General features: G+C 36.7%; 1 protein-coding gene across 1 annotated transcript; it reads left to right on the top strand.

Moving 5' to 3' along the window:
• Window positions 1-673: 673 nt before the first annotated feature.
• Window positions 674-15,914, top strand: CNOT11 (CCR4-NOT transcription complex subunit 11). Its single transcript, XM_081947310.1, has 7 exons — window positions 674-1,347; window positions 3,067-3,231; window positions 7,402-7,554; window positions 8,234-8,436; window positions 9,812-10,014; window positions 12,226-12,322; window positions 14,899-15,914. The coding sequence occupies exons 1-7, from the start codon at window positions 789-791 to the stop codon at window positions 15,094-15,096; spliced, it is 1,578 nt and encodes a 525-aa protein (XP_081803436.1). The 5' UTR covers window positions 674-788; the 3' UTR covers window positions 15,097-15,914.
• The last annotated feature ends 1,048 nt before the right edge of the window (window positions 15,915-16,962 follow it).

The following is a 16,962-nucleotide window of genomic DNA, read 5'->3' as shown; positions in this document are numbered from 1 at the left end:
CTATTTATTTCTTCATAGCCATCCCAAAAAGTACTAACCAGGTCTGACCCAGCTTAGCTTTTCAAGATCAAGGAAGATGCCAAATGGAGAGTAGTTAAACTCACATATTTTACATTGCATGGTGCAATAAAAGTACGTCATTCTTACCTCTAAATATTAAAATGAGATTGACTGAGTTCTCTACTTTTAAGTTCCATTTGGAACTTAAACTTCCAATGTATTAACAAAGCAACGTATTCGTTCCAGATTTCAAAAATCAACACGCAAGGAAAACAATTTCTTCCTTTTGTTTTCCTGAGATGACGTCTTTAAACAGCTAATGAAATAGTTCCTAGTTTCCATTCTTATTCGGCAGTGTTTCATAACCCTTGGCAACTTTTAAGATGTGTAGACTTCAAATCCCGGACATCCCCAGCCAGCATGGCTAGCTAGGGATTTCTGGGAGTTGAAGTCCATACGTCTTAAATTTGCCAAGCTTGAGAAACACCGTTCTATCGATATCCTTCTCCTCCTCCTCCTCCTTCCCTGGCTTTCCGGCAGTACTGAAAAAGAGCGATCATTTCAAATGCCACGAGTCGCTTTACGGTAGCAGCGGCAGGGGGGAAAAATCCGGAGGACGCGGAAGGAAAGGGAAAAAAAAGAGAATCGGATTGGTGGGGGAGAGTAGCGGCTCGTTGAGGCACGCGCGCGGGGAAGGGAAAACAAAATAATGAGGGGAGGAGTCGCTAGGTAGGTCGAGTGCACGGGCGCGCGCAGAAAGCCGCCGAGAGCGGGAAGGGTGGAGCTGGATGCTAGCGAGCGGGGTCCGCCTCAGTCCCGACCCTGGCCGTGCTGTGGAAGCGGCGGCAGGTTCGATTCCCGGTGGTGGGGCCGGCGCTGCTTCCGTCGCCGGTTTTAGTACTAACAGTAGCGGCGGCGGCAGCAGCAACAGCAACAACAGTAGTGAGACCGTCGCCTCGCTGCCGGGAAAGATGAGCCTTTCTCCGAAGGAGCTGACGAGCCTGCTGAGCATCGTCTCTGAGGAGGCCGGAGGCAGCACCTTCGAGGGCCTCTCCACCGCCTTCCATCACTACTTCGGAAAGGCCGAGCATTTCCGCGTAGGCTCCGTTTTGGTGTTGCTGCTGCAGCAGCCGGATCTGCTGCCCACGCCGCCGCAGCGCCTGACTGCCCTCTACCTACTCTGGGAGATGTACCGCACCGAGCCGCTCGCTGCCAACCCTTTCGCCGCCATCTTCGCCCACCTCCTGAATCCGGCGCCCCCTGAGCGCGCCCCCGCCGGCTCGGGCCCCGGAGCGGCAGGGAGCGGTGGCGGTGGCGGGGACGACAACGAAAGGCCGCCGCTCTCAGGTAGCTCCTTCACCTGGCCTCCGGTTGGGCCTGGGCGAATGATTATTGGGGTCGTCGGCGCCCTTTTGCCATTTCGGTAAAAGCCTGGACCTCCCAGGGTGTACTTGAAAAAAGATGAAACTTGTTTTGAATTTGGGTAGGTGGGGGGGAGTAGGAGGCAACATGGATTCTTTGAAGGCTGGCCCAAAGGTGCTTTTTCTGGAGGCAACTGAAACTTTCTTGTTTTTTTCTTTGAAGAGTTTTCGCTTCTCATCCAAGAAGCTTCTTCAGCTCAGAGCTTCCCCAGAGCTGAAGAAGTTTCTTGGATGAGAAGCGAAACGTCTTCAAAGAAAAAAAGAAGAAAGTTTCAGTTGCCTCCAAAAAAAAAGCACCTTTGGGACAACCATGACTACCTGGATGATTGAGAATCTCTATAGAGACTCTGAAGGCTGGGTTGTAATGTTTGAGTATTTTGCAACTTGGGGTTTCTTCCTCCCCTCTTTTAAACTGAGCGGGCAACCCTAGTTCAGTTGCTTCAACCAGTTTGAGAGGAATAATTTCTCTGTAATCAGGGGTTCAATATATCCTCTTGCCTTTTGTTGTGTGACATAATCTTAAATCTAACTGCAATAACTGCTCCTCCTGTAATCCTTCCTTAATTCTTTTCAGATATCTCAGTTCCCAACCTTTGATTGTTGTTGAGACTGATATCCCCAGTTTAATGCTAAATGTTATCCTGATGAAAGATTGGAAAACATTCCTATTCTGTTCTAATTTAACCATCTATGCCTTAACATAGTTTATTAACCTGCAGGTTTTGGTATAAAAATGTCCACACAAAATGAAAGTAGACAGTTAATGAATAGACAGCATGTATTCTGTGTTTATCAGCATGCTCTTTGTTAACAAGTATTTGTGCAGCAACCTTGGTATACATAAATATCAAACATGACTTTCAGCTATGTAAGTCTCATACTGGAAGTAATGTTTCCTCTGTCCTTTCTATGTAATTGTTGACTAGAAAGATTAATAACAGCTAATGATTTGTTTAGATAAATAACAAACTTCCAGTATTTGATTTGGTTTTATATATGGATAAGATCAATGAATTGTGGCAATAAATGAAAGTAGTGTTTTGTATTTGTTTATATGGAAGTCTTAAATGTGGAGCGTATGAAAATAGCCAATGATATATGCATTATTATGGTCATGTGAGCAGCATTCCCTTCAAATTGGGAAAGATGATGGTGGACTTTTTCCTGCCTTATTTACATTTTGTCATCCATTATTTCTATTGCTTCTCTATGCTTCTGGTTCTCTTAGCTGAACAGAAGCTTTGTATTTCATTTTATTGTATGATTTAGCATACAAAAAAAGGAGATGTCGCTTTGTGAAAAGCTAACCTAGTATTTTCTTAATGGGCACTTCTACTCTGCTTACTTGGTAGTCTTGAAGACAGAAGGAAAAATGTATTTTCACAATTCCCTCAGTCCAGAACCTCACTTTTAGCACTGCTAGAGTCTCTTCTCCCAAATTTTCCCGAATGGATTTTGGACAGCCTAGGAAGCCTGGACTATCAGATGGGTGGTTGCATGGTGAGAATCCCCTTCCCCTGCTTTTACCTGCAAGAATACTAATTTCACTGAATTCATACCTTTCTGGATTGAGCTCATAACAATAGAAATGCTATAACTTCTTTGAAAATTGCTGGTACTATAAAATAACTTTTTTTTTTTAAAGGCTTTTTGCCCGCAATTACTCCACCAGAAAGATTCTTTCTTTCCCAGCTGATGTTGGCCCCTCCCAGAGAACTATTCAAAAAGACTCCAAGACAGATTGTATCGATGGATGTAGGAAATATGGGCCAATCTGTAGATATAAGCGGTCTTCAGTTAGCATTAGCAGGTAACAAACAAATCATTCCTACAGACCTCTGTTTTAATGAAATATAAAATGTGTTTAAACTTGCATGTGAATATTTTTCTTTTTCCTCATAACTCCATAGCACATTTTTAGTTTTGCCTGAAAAATTATAAAATGAGTTTCTGCAATGTTAATTACCGGTATGTATAGTTTTGGAGAAATAATTTATGATATATTAGAAGGTAAAACAAAGATATCCAATTTGCTATGGAGTCACCGTGTATTTTTATTCAGAAATCAACAAAGCACATAAGTCAGTGGTTCTCAACCTGTGGGTCAGGACCCCTTTGGGGGTCGAATGACCCTTTCACAGGGGTTGCCTAAGACCATCGGAAAACACATATTTTTGAAAAAATACAGAAAACATGAAATAATTTTATGGTTGGGGGTCACCACAACATGAGGAACTGTATTAAAGGGTCACGGCATTAGGAAGGTTGAGACCCACTGACATAAGCAATACTTCATTATTTTGTCGTTACTTGAAAATCAACATCCTATACTTAAAATAAAAAAATCCCTATAAAATAAAGTATCCTTTTATAGAAATATTGAATCTATATATGAAGTGACATTTGTGCATAGTGAGAATTGCAAATCCAGTCAAAGTTCTAAGCCTTTGCTATGTTAATATCTATTACTGAAGAGACAAATACTCTGAAATACAATGTGCTTCTATAAGAGCTATGGTAGTAATTCAAAACATTGCCTTTTTGTATGGTTCAGTGTGTGTGTTTGTGTGTGAACAAGCTTTTAATGAAAATGAATATATGTGTGTGTGTCTGTGTCTATGTATACGTGTATATATATATATGTATGTATGTATGTATGTATGTATGTATGTATGTATGTATGTATGTATGTTTTTGTAGATTTTCACGGGTGTAGGTATGCTGGTCTTGTTGTATTCGGGTCTTTTCCTGTGTAAGATTGAGATTGTCTTGGCAACGTTTCAGCGAGGTCTCACTCGCCATCTTCAGGCTGGGTTTTGGGCTTAAAGTGTGATTGGAGCTGCCGTCTTTCTATAAATCTTGGTGGGGTGTGTGGAGTGCTGGCTTTGTTTCAGTAAGTGGAATGATTGGTTGTGTGGTTGTATCATGATTGGTAGATTGGTGCTGGCTGTGTGTCTATTGTTGTTTCGTGTTGTAACAGCCTGGGTGGTGAGTGGGGCTCGTGTGTTGACTAGGGCTGGTTTCCAGATGTCTGGTAGGCAGGAGGTATGGTCACATTTATTCATGTTGTGGGGGTGTTTATTTCGATAGCTTCCATAATTATTCTCTTGTTGAAGTGTTCAGTTTTGGAGATTAACCTGGTTCCTTCAAAATTAATTTCATGTCCTGTAGCTTTAAGGTGCTGGAAAAGGGAGGAAGTTTTTTCTTTTTTTCTTACTGCATTCTTGTATTCTGCGATGCGTGCATTTATTCTCCTGTTTGTTTGTCCTATGTATGTTACAGGGCAGATTTTGCATGGTATTTTGTAGACTCCTTGGTTTTCTAGCTGGATTTTGTCTTTGGGGTTTCTTAAGATGTTGGCTATTTTTTGGTCAGTGTTGAAGGCTGTCTTGATATTGTGTATGTGGAGAATTTTGTTGATTTTATCTGTGGTGCCTTTGATGTAAGGCAGGGCGATGCCGTTGTCCTGTTCTGTGTCTTGGTTTTTGGGGGGAGTCTCCCTTTGGATTAGGTTGGTAATTGTTTTTCTTTGCAATCCGTTGGAGATTAATGAGAGTGTGTAATTCAGTTTTCAGGTGGTCTTTGTCGGCTAGGCGTTTGGTTCTGGAGATGAGGGTCTTGGCTATAGAGTTGATCTGTGGAGGAGGGTGGTGATGGGATTGTGAGTTTAAGTAGTGGTTGGTGTGTTTTTTTCCCGGTAGATGGTGTATCCTAGGGAGCCATTGGGTTTCTTGTAGATTAAGACATCCAGAAAGGGAAGTTGGCTGTTTGCTTCTATTTCCATGGTGAATTGTATTTTGGGGTGTAGGTTGTTGAGATGTGTGAGGAAGTTGTCCAGTTTTTCTTTCCTATGGGCCAAATCACGAAAGTGTCAAGATGACACTTGTTCCCACTCCCCCAGAACTCATTTATATATGGAATTTTATGCTAATATTGTTGAATATAGAGATACTTCATGGGTGCAAAGTGAGACTCACTTCATTTTCCCTGCTTAGAAAAGAGAGAATTATAATTGAACTGGTTCTGAGGTTGCATCCTTAGATTAAAAAAAATAGCTTTTGAAGCTTTCTATAAACTTGAAGTTTTCCAACTCTTCCTTGTAGCAAACTGACTTGAAACTCATATCAATCAATACTATGGGCATACTGAGATTAGAATCTATTCTCATAATATTTTAATAAAGGTGAATGAAACTATGAACAACTTTAATTTTTAATCTGCTTCTTATATTATTAGTTAGATATTTTAATAGACCTGGTCATTTGAAAATCAGACACTTTCCTCTTTATTTGTTCTATTTACCTTCTTGCTCTCAGAGCTGTAGAGAACTTGAAAATTTCCATGCTTCTTTTGTGGCCTTAAGGACCTAGTAAAAGAAATTGCTCTGATGATTTTTTTCCTGAAGGCTAACATGGCTACTTGCTTTTCACCTAAAGAAAATATAGTGTAAGTAATTGGGCTTAATTTTTTTCTAATCTTTATCAGAAGTGTGAGAAAGGCATGGATAATAGTGTCACGCCATTTATATCAATGAGCATAGCTCATTATAATAGTAAATTAGATTTTATGGACCATTCTATAAGCAGTTATTTGCAATATACATTATAGGATGCGGGCTAAATTTATTCTCTTTCTTTTGAGGTTTAAAAAAGTAACTGTGGTCACTGTATCTTGGGATGAGTGATCTAAGCTTAATATTTAGAACTTAATTCCATAGGAATTAACTTCAAAATAATATATTGAATGTTAGAATGAAACTGACACAATCAAAACCCTTCTTACAAATTAACCCTGAACATGGACACTACAGAAATTACATGCTTGCATTTTATTTTTTTATATTTAAGTCTGTCCTTTTAAAAGTAAATGTTGTTATAAACAGTAGTGGTATATAAGTCTGTCTCCAGACAGTAAAAATTAGATTTTTTTTCTATATCTAGCTGTCAGAAAATTGGTTACCATTAAACTGCTACTGTGGTACCTCAGCACTCATAATTAATTGGTTCTGAGAGGTGCGATGACTACTAAAAACGATGAATACCAAACAATTTTTCCCTGTAAGGAATAATGTAGAGTGTCACAAGACAACTGACATTAAAGTTCTAGCTTGTGCGTTGATGTTAAACAAAGAGTACTGTGATAAATCTTTTGCATCAAAATGCCTTGAGTACCAAATTCAATTAGTTTCAAAGAGTTGGGTAACAAGGTACCGCTTTATTCAGAAACTTTGGCTCTGGGACTGACTGATTCTCAGATGCCAAGTTTACAGTTTAAAAAGTATAGTGGAATGATTTGATGTTTTATAAATATAATAGGTGGAGACAAAATGTTTTCTTTTCAGCTATGAAGAATGTTGTATGAAGGCTAAGAATAACATTGTTGCTTAATAGGAACCACAGGGTTTTCAGGTCTTAAGAGGTATAAACAAGAGAACAAGAGAACATGCAGGATGTGTTATGGAACTCAAAATACTAATAGTGATGTGATAATGAATCGTCTTGTTAATCCAAATAACTGAGTATTTATGGAATAATTTGTGTAAACTATTTTGTCCACCAATAATCGCTTGTTGGAAACTCAGCTTTATCTTTAAAAATAATGTAGTATGGTCAAAGAGCTGCTAGAGTTTAAGAGCTTTGGATTTTAAAAGAAGGAATGATTTGTTTATTTGTATTTGTAGTTATTTTACAAATATCTCAAGGTGGTAAACAGACCTGCCGCCTCCTAATTTCCCCACAACAACAATCCTGTGAGGTGATGTGGACTCAGAGAGTGACTGGCACAAGGTCCCCCAGCTGGCTTTCTTGGCTAAGGTGGGACTAGAATTCACGGTCTCCTATTTTCTAGCCTGGTGTCTAATTTTTACAGATAATCCTAATTTCTCATTAACAGAAATAGTGTAGATTTGTCAACCAGTTTATTCTTCTTGTGATTCAAGATTTTGGATGCTGAAATTGAATTAATCTAATTTTTCTTTCAGAACGTCAGTCTGAGCTACCAACACAAAGTAAAGCTAGCTTTCCTAGCATTCTCAGTGATCCTGATCCAGATTCTTCAAATTCTGGTTTTGACAGCTCTGTTGCATCCCAGATTATTGAAGCCTTAGTGAGTGGACCAAAACCACCTATTGAAAGTATGCATCATTTTGGGTTACCTTTTACAGAGTTACAACATAAGAATTAAATAATCATATTATTTTCCATTCCTTATTTCTGTTCATTTCTATATCTGAAATTGGTATTTATAGTTAGTGTTTGTTCATATGAATGTAATCCTTCAGTTTGAAAAGCAGGGTGTAAGAAAAAGATGGTTTCATGTTTCATGGAACAGTGTCTTAGCTACTATATTGACTTTGCATGAACCTGCACTATATTCTACCGTTCATATTTTATATTGTATAATATTTTGTTTAGAATCATAAGTTGGTTTTTTTAATGGTCTTAAATTCTGTTCCTTATGCTTTACTTTTCCAAAATATAGCTTTGTTTGACACAATGGCATGGTGACATATTACTATTTTATTACTATTCCAATTGGCATTGGAGAGTTCTGTAAAAAATATCTTTGCAAAAAATATGCTATTTTATATAAATTAGGTTCAATAGATATGCTGGTCTAGATGCTTGATTTTGTCAATTTATAGAATAGATAAGTACGCTATACTATATATTGCAACTATAAAGAATAATATAATGCATTATATACAATATAACATATAGAAACAGATAATATATTTGGGAATATTTTGATTGTTGGATAAATATTTTGACTTTTAAGAGATATTTTTAAAAAGAATGTAATATATTTTTCAGGTCATTTTCGACCAGAATTTATCCGCCCACCACCACCTCTCCATATTTGTGAAGATGAGTTAGCTTGGTTAAATCCAATAGAGCCAGATCATACAGTTCAGTGGGATAAGTCAATGTGTGTTAAAAATAGTGCCGGAGTGGAAATCAAACGAATCATGGCCAAAGCATTCAAAAGTCCTTTGTCATCACAGCAACAAACGCAGGTATGAAGTCAACTGCTGACTTGTTTAATTCTATTATTAAAATAATATCTTAATTTTAACTAAATTAAAGCTAGCTCAAGTTTACTAGAACCCTAAAATTATGATATAAGATTAACAGTTCAGTAACCACATCAAAAAGTAAAAACATTTCCTACGCAGATCTTCTCTGCAAGATCATTCATGTATTTCATCACAGTGACTCATGACTTCTGCTCAAACAGCAGGTGGTACTTGAGTTAAGACCTTTACTGAAATTTGTATTGGGTGCCAATTGTACCCATTCCTAGGTTGAGAGGTTCTACTCAGTCACTTAGACAACCTAGTCACCATCTAGTTCAGGGGTGTCAAACCAGCTTGCATCGCAGGCCGTATCATGATGTATCACAATGTTTTTTGCCATTGCGGAGCTGGGGTGGGTATGGTCTCTGTAGGCCATATCTGGGCCAGGGGGGCGCCAGTTTGACAGGCCAGATCTGGTTGGATTACTGTAATGTAATCTACATGCAGCTAAATTTGATGAATGAATGAATAAACAATTGCAGAAAAAGCCATTTTCTTTGTATCCTGTAAACAGTCTCTAAACACAGGGGCATCTTCAAGAACAGCTTTTCTACAGTCCTTCATATCCTGATAGGTTTATAATTGAGAGGTTGTATCTCAGGTTACCAAGCTGTACTGTTTTATGGCTTAATGTCAACATAAAATGTGTCAAAAAAGAAATCCATAGTTGAGATCATGAATCCAGAGCAGCACTATCTTACACTAATTTCTAGTCTAGCAGCCACTTTGTGAAGCAATTGCAGTTTCCTAAATTTTTCAGAATGCCAGAATGCCATAGCTACAACCTGCAAAGTTAGGAGTATACTCTGGCTATAGTGAGCACAATCATCCAGATAAGACTAAAACCCAGTTAATAACTTGAAATGTTTTATTTATTGAAATAAAAATTTTGTTTTTTATTTAATTTCATATTGACTGAGTTTAAATTCAAAATATCTATGGCACATCTCTAAAGCTTCATATGACTCTTATTGGCTTCAGATGGGGGATAGAATAGAGTCCTGAGGGACTCTATTTAAATTGCTGACTTGTAGATTTTTGTACTTGTTTAATGTTTGAACCTTGGGTTCATTTTATCAAATAGAATATGAATGCTTAAATTATTAGCTCAACAGAAATCACTTTTACAAGCAATAGAATTTAAAATCTTTACTGCCAATCTCCCTCATTTTTGTACATCATGCCATATTGGCTGTCAATAATTACTGTGATTTTTCTATAATTTTATTTTAACTAGCAATTTAGATAAATAAACTAAGTTGGAAGTATTCTCTTAATTGTTAATAGTTAAACTGTTTTACATTTTTAAATGCAGCTTCTTGGAGAATTGGAGAAAGATCCTAAGCTTGTTTACCATATTGGTCTCACTCCTGCCAAATTGCCTGATCTGGTGGAAAACAATCCTTTAGTAGCTATAGAAATGCTGCTTAAATTAATGCAATCAAGTCAGATAACTGAGTACTTTTCAGTATTAGTCAACATGGACATGTCTCTACATTCAATGGAAGTTGTAAATCGGTAAGTAAAATGCTTTTTTACTATATATAAATTTTTAGTTAAACAAGCTTGATTTTTCAACTTTTACATGAACATTTACAAAATTCCATCACAGTTTTCCCCCATTAAAAAATTATACTTTGAATGATTGTATTAGTGGAGTACAGGTAGTCCTCAACTTACCACTGGAACCATAATTTCAGTTGCTAAGTAAGTCAATTGGTAAGTTAATTTCACCCAATTTTATGACTGGTGATCCAGTTGTTAAGTGAATCATATGGTTGTTAAGTGAATATGTTATTGGAAGCTGGCTGGGAAAGTCACAGATGTTGGTATGACCTTGAGACGCTGCAACTATCATAAAAACATACTGGTTGCTAAGCAGCTGAATTTTGATCATATGACCATGGGGATGCTGCATAAGTGTAAGGACCAGTTATCATATTTTTTAGTGTCGTCGTAACTTCAAACAGTCACTAAATGAATGGTTGTAAGCCGAAGACTACCTATAATTTGATTTTCACAGGTTGTGTGGAAAAGTAAGTTGCAGTTTAGAATATAATCTAAAGTCCTAAACCCTAGACCCTTTGAGATATTAGGACAACTATAGGTTAATTTACTATCCACCCTAGTAATGTCCTTGTTTTCCTATATACATGGCTAATTGTGATTATGGGAGGTATTTTATAATTATGCTTTCATTGGTGTTCTGATTGCAGTTTTAGATACTATAATAGGATAGAGCAGATCTTGTATATATGCATGGGAGGAAGAATATTGGGGGAATGAAAATTTATAAGAAAGAGTCTTGCTTGGCAGTGATGTCCTAATAAGGCACATGCAGTTATTTAATTGGACTCAAAGACAGTTAACTTAGTGTAATTTTTATAATATCAGGACAATTTGTATTGGTGAGTCTTTGAGATAAATTTCAGGGATATTTACTCTTTTTGGTACCATGATTAACACAGTAACTATTCATATGTAATATTTGACTACATTCAGTTTATAAAATGCCAATACTCAAACATGCTGTAGAGGTAATGGCATCGTATGGTGTGTCTGAAAACAATTGTTCATTCTTTTAAAGATTGCAAAGTTTCCTTTCTCTTGATGAAGGGAAAGATAACATTTTAAATATAATATTTTGATGTGAACTATATTCATATATCCACAATCTAACCAATAATTATTATTTAGTTGCATTCTGAGGAAGGATGGATGTAGAGATATTACATTTACTCCATGTCCTCTAGCACAGCATATTATTTTGGTACATTTAACTATTTAACATTTTATGTATAGTAACATTTAATAATAGTATTGCTAGTCATGCTAGATACTTTATTTTAACACAAAAGAGATATAGCAAGTATTTTGAAGGAAATATGACAACAGTCACATACAATCACTCAGAATTTCTTTTCTAGTTGAAAATGATTAGCTCTTCACTTGTTAGGACCTATAAACTTTTTATGTATTTTGTATAAATTGGGCAAGATAATTGGCAATAGATGAATTCTTTTATTAGTGGACAAACATAAACAGCCCAAAATGGCTTAAAGCAGGAGTCCTCAAACTATGGCCCGCCGAAGCCATTAATTCAGCCGCGCAGGACCAAGAATTGCTGCAAAACTGAGTTTCTTGTAGTGGACCACTAGACTCCTAAACAATCTAAAAAACAATCTAGTAAAAAGAAAAGTCAACCAAAAGAGCAACATGCAAACAAAAGCAAATAAAATACCCCCAGGAGCAAAAGTAAAGTTTAATTTCTGTGTATTGTTTAATGGATTGCTAAATTGGCCACATCCACCCAATCACATGACCACCTAGCCACACTCACCCAGTCACATAACCACCTAGCCATGCCTACGCAGCCAATCTGGCCCCACAACAATGTATATATTAATAAAAAACCAAAATACAGGTTTAACAATATTTTTATATCATGCCTTTATTAGTTTATAAACAACACAAGATGATGAACATTTCTAATATTCCTTCCTTCTCCTATTTTACCCATAACAACAATCCTGTGAGGTGAGTTAGGTTGAGAGAGACTAACTGGCTCAAAGTCACATGAGGGACTAGAACTCATAGTCTTATGATTTCTAGGTTGATGCCTTAATCACTATGCAAACTGGTTATCTGTTATGATAGAACTGAAGTGACAGATGAGATATTAGCAAAGATGGCCAATTCAAAAATAATTAAATTTTAAATATTCAACAGGCTCACTACAGCAGTTGATCTTCCTCCAGAATTTATTCATCTTTATATATCCAATTGCATTTCTACTTGTGAACAAATTAAGGATAAGTATATGCAGGTAAGTGTCCAAAAAGAAACTATAGTCTTTTAGAATCAAGTAATTGAAAATACAGTAAAATACTTGGGGAACCAAAAAAATATTTTTGCAGAGTTTTAAGAATTGCAAAACCTTCTTGACTAAAAAAAAGTTAGTTGCTTATGTTTTTAGCATACTTCACATACATCATATTATGCCTAACATACATATTGTTGCATACATAGAAGACCAAGGGCATAAACAAAAATCACAGAAATAGTCATCAGTTTTTTCAAAATGTAAACATGATAGCAAAATTCTGTTCATCACTATACTTTAAATACTTTAAATATTTGTCTACAATGAATAGAGCAGATTATCCCATCATCTCTGTATTCATTTGTTTATTCGTATGCTTGAATATGTTGTTTATCGACAGCTTAAATACAAAAAGTCATTGCTGCAAAGAAATTTCTGGTTGGATGGGAATGTTGCTTTGATGGATGAATGTAGCCCTGTAGTTTCTGGATATTTTTAACAACTCAAGGGCCCATAACTCTGTTGGTTCTACATTTGAAGGAGGATTTTAACCTTTTGAAATATTTATATTTGTATTGATATTTATCTCTTCCCGTTTGAGGAAAGATTTCTCCAGACTTTTTCCCTTTTAAAGGGTGAGCTGTTGAGCCTATGTTCCACTTGCATGTCAGATTTTATTAATATGCCATTTTCCTGACTTTGATGAATGCAGACATTCCTTAACTGAAGGGAAAAAGGAAGAGGACTTTGATGGAAACATGCAAAATCCATTGCCTACAGAAAACAGGGTGAAACATTTGTTAAAATCCACAATGAGACAACATTCAGAAGTAGTTCAGGCAGATGCCTCCCTATTTCAGAATTTGTTGCAAGATTTTATTATAACCTATCTCAATAAAAGTAGCCTACCTGTGGAGTTGATTTCTACCTATTGGGCTGACATCAGGTGACCAATCAGTTGGTATCTATTACAATGGCAGTGCTCTCAAGGTGAAACTAAATTGGAAATTGGATGAAAAAACAACTTAATCTATTCCTGCTTTTTCCCAATCTTAAAACTTCAGATAATGGTGCAATTGGCGCATTTCATTGTGGGATAAATGAGTCATTTGCTGCTTTCACCATCTTTATAGGAGTCACTATGTAGATAATTAGTAGCTTTTTGAAATTTCACATAAACTAGTAGATCTATAGAGACTTTGCTATTAGCTACTCTGCTTATCATGGAAGAAACTCGTTTTTGATAATTCCTATTTTACACTAATTCCCTGCTCCAGAGATAACATTTCTGACGAAAGTCAATCGGCACGTATTCTTGTACAAATCTTCCATTTTGTTAAATAACTTCACTGGGATATAATTATGGGTCTAAGTACTCTGGAATCACTTCTTTGATTTGTAAACTCTAACAAAAAAATAGGGAAAATTTGGGAAAAAGCCATTAGAAACAGCAGCCTTTAGTCATACTTTGAGATCATTGGGTCCTATAGGAGGAGCCCTAATGGTCACTGGTTAGAATGCAGTAATGCAGGCTACTTCTGCTGACTGCCGGCTGCCAGCAGTTTGACAGTTTGATGCTGAGTGGCCCAAGGTTGACTCAGCCTTCCGAGGTGGGTAAAAGGGGGACCCAAATTATTGGGGGCAATATGCTGACTCTGTAAACCGCTTAGAGAGGGCTGTAAAGCACTGTGAAGCGGTATATAAATCTAAATGCTATGGCTATCTTATCGGTTTCTTTTTTCTTGTCACTTGAGTGAAGAGAAAAAACAACTAAATGGGAAATGTAATGCTTTGCTGTTGGAATCTAGGCAGGAACACAACTTGTTTTCTTTTATAAAAACATTTATTAGCCTGTTTACCATAGCCTGGATTATTAAAGAGTAGAAAGAACAACCCACCATTAAATTGTGAGAAAGCTACTAATGTAGCATTTGCATATATTAATTATAGTCTCTTGTAGTTGTATGTAGTGAATATAAAAAGGGAAATATAACGGCTTATTTTCAGAACAGTAGAACAAAAGAATTCTATTTCACTTTGTCAATTCCTTTGATACAGGTAGTCCCCAATTTACAATCCCAATTGAGACCAAAATTCTGTTACGCAAGGTGATTGAGCCTCACCTTTTATTTTTTTTTTGCCATGGTTGTTAAGTGAATCATTGCTATTAAGTGAATCATGGTATCATTAAGCAAATATAGCTTTCCACATTGACTTGGCTTGTTGGAAGCCAGCTAGGAAGGCTGCAAATGGTGACACATAGACTTCAAGATGCAGTTGTCCTAAAATACATGCTGTTTACCAAGTGCCTAAATTTTAATCATGTGACTGTGGAGATGCCAAAACGATTGTAAATATGAGAACTGGCTATCACTTTTCAGTGGCATAACTTTGAAATAATGACATTTCAATAAATACTTATGTTCTATTAGGAGTATCAGTTAATTGCAGAATTTAAAATTTTCAAATTTGGATAAATTATGAAATGACTTGGCTTCTTTAAAGATTTTTTTTGCCATAATAATATCAAGATTATTCTAACCTATTTTTTAAAATAATCCATTATTTGTTTGCTTTAGAATCGGCTGGTACGTCTTGTTTGTGTATTCCTGCAATCCTTGATCCGAAACAAAATAATTAATGTACAGGACTTATTTATAGAGGTACAAGCCTTTTGTATTGAATTCAGCCGGATAAGAGAAGCAGCTGGACTTTTTCGACTGCTGAAAACACTTGACACTGGTGAAAATCCTTCAGAAACAAAGACATCCAAATAAGACTGATTTGGAACTTTTTTTTTTTTACTTGATTAGTGTGAAAAAAATTCTGTATAGTTTTTTTGTTGCTTGCAATTAAAATGTTTGTGCTTTATTAAATAATGCCTTTATGTTGAAACTTTTGTTGATGATGGAACAACTTGAACTAATTTGAACTTCAAGTAAATTAACCTGATGTTAAACCTGGAACTAAATGGGTGCCAACCTTCCTAGCAAAATATTTTTTTCTTGTCTGCGCCCCAGATAATTTTTATTTTTAATCAATAGATTTAATTTTTTTTTGAAAAACTTGGGAGCTTGCATATTGCCAATTAATAGATCACCCACTAAAAATGATAAATTGTGGACTCGTCATTCTTGTAAAGGGCTGCTATTGAGCTTTAGAATATGCCAAAATCACCCTTTGAAGATGCTTCTTTTTCAAAGTGCTACTGAAATGTTACGAGTAGATCGCTTTGCTCATTGGAAGTTTTGTAGAGGTATATGTTTTATTTAATCAAGTGCTTGATCTAGAATTGTTTTAAGCAAGCTTAAGATCAATGGCATTAAACTCCCAGGAATTTCCAGTCAATATGAAATTGCTGAGAATACTGGGAATTTAACTTTATGCATTAGGAAATAGTGGGTGTCAGTAATAGATCATGGCAGTGATCTTGCTAATGTGAAATACTATATTTGGTTCTGATAATTGAGAAACGGCATTTAAAAAGTGATTTCTTAAGTCTTATTTCACTGTCTAAAATAGTTAAACCTTTTACTTTCTGAGGAATCTCCTCAATTACTATAGTCCATAATAAAGCTTCACAAAAAATAAGAAAGGGTATCTGTAAACGTAATGGGAGAAATTAATGCTATTTTGGGGCAAAACATTTATTTTTAAGGCACTCCTTGGATAACTTAAAATAAAAGATTGTTTTAAAGATATACAAGCAGTAATAAGTTCTAATAGTATAAACCATCAGATTAATAATTAAGCCTTACATGTCACAGATTAGAAAAAGATTATACTATAAAGATTTAATCAGTTTTGTATAACAAAAACAGATGTTTTGGTATCTAATAAATATTCAGTTTAAAATATTTTGACACTTCAAATCTTGTCAGAAAAAACAAATGTAATTCAAGATACTTCCGTTTCATCTCCCAGGTATTTTTGTAGTCAATTGTCTTCTGAAAATGGATGTTCAAAAACACATTCAATTCTATTTCCAGAAGACACTTTCAGTGTGTCATCAAATGGTAATCATTTTGACTTAATTACTGTTTCCCCCCAAATAAGACCATCTTTTTTTTGTCTTCAAGAGACATTAGGTCTTATTTTGGGGGGAAGCCTTCCATTGTTTCTCCTCACTGCAGTGGCATCACCAGCCCCACCCAGCAGGAGCCCATGTGGCCTGTGCTGACCCACTTCTGCGGGTGTTTGCCGTTGCCCACACGTGGTACCCCTGCCCTGTTTCACCGTCAGAGGCCTTCAGGAAGAACCTCTGCAGCCGAGAAACGAACTCTGACAGCGCCTCTGATGGTGAAATGGAGGTCAGGGACAGTGTGCGCCAATGTGGAATTTGTTTCTGCTGCAGAGGCTTCCTGAAAGCCTGTGACAGCGAAATGAAGGCTTGGAGGGGGGGATCTGCGACAATTTCGTGGCTGAAAAGGCTTCAGTAAAGGCCTGATGGTGAAACGGGGGCTGGGGCAATGTACGCAAGTGGCTGCAGGAGTGTGCCAGCAAAGCAGGTGGCGGGGTGTGCAAGGCCTGGCTGCAACTGTCCTAAGGTAAGTGGGTGCAGGGCACATGGTGCAGCTCACCACCCCATTCCCACCCTAGCTTTTTACCCATGGGCCTCGTCCCACCTCATGCAACTGGGTGCA

Source organism: Natrix helvetica, assembly GCF_964273705.1.
Source record: "Natrix helvetica genome assembly, chromosome: 3".
NCBI classification, from domain to species: Eukaryota; Metazoa; Chordata; class Lepidosauria; order Squamata; family Natricidae; genus Natrix; species Natrix helvetica.
The sequence above is the reverse complement of the archived record's forward strand: the minus strand, read 5'-3'. Positions and strand labels throughout refer to the sequence as shown.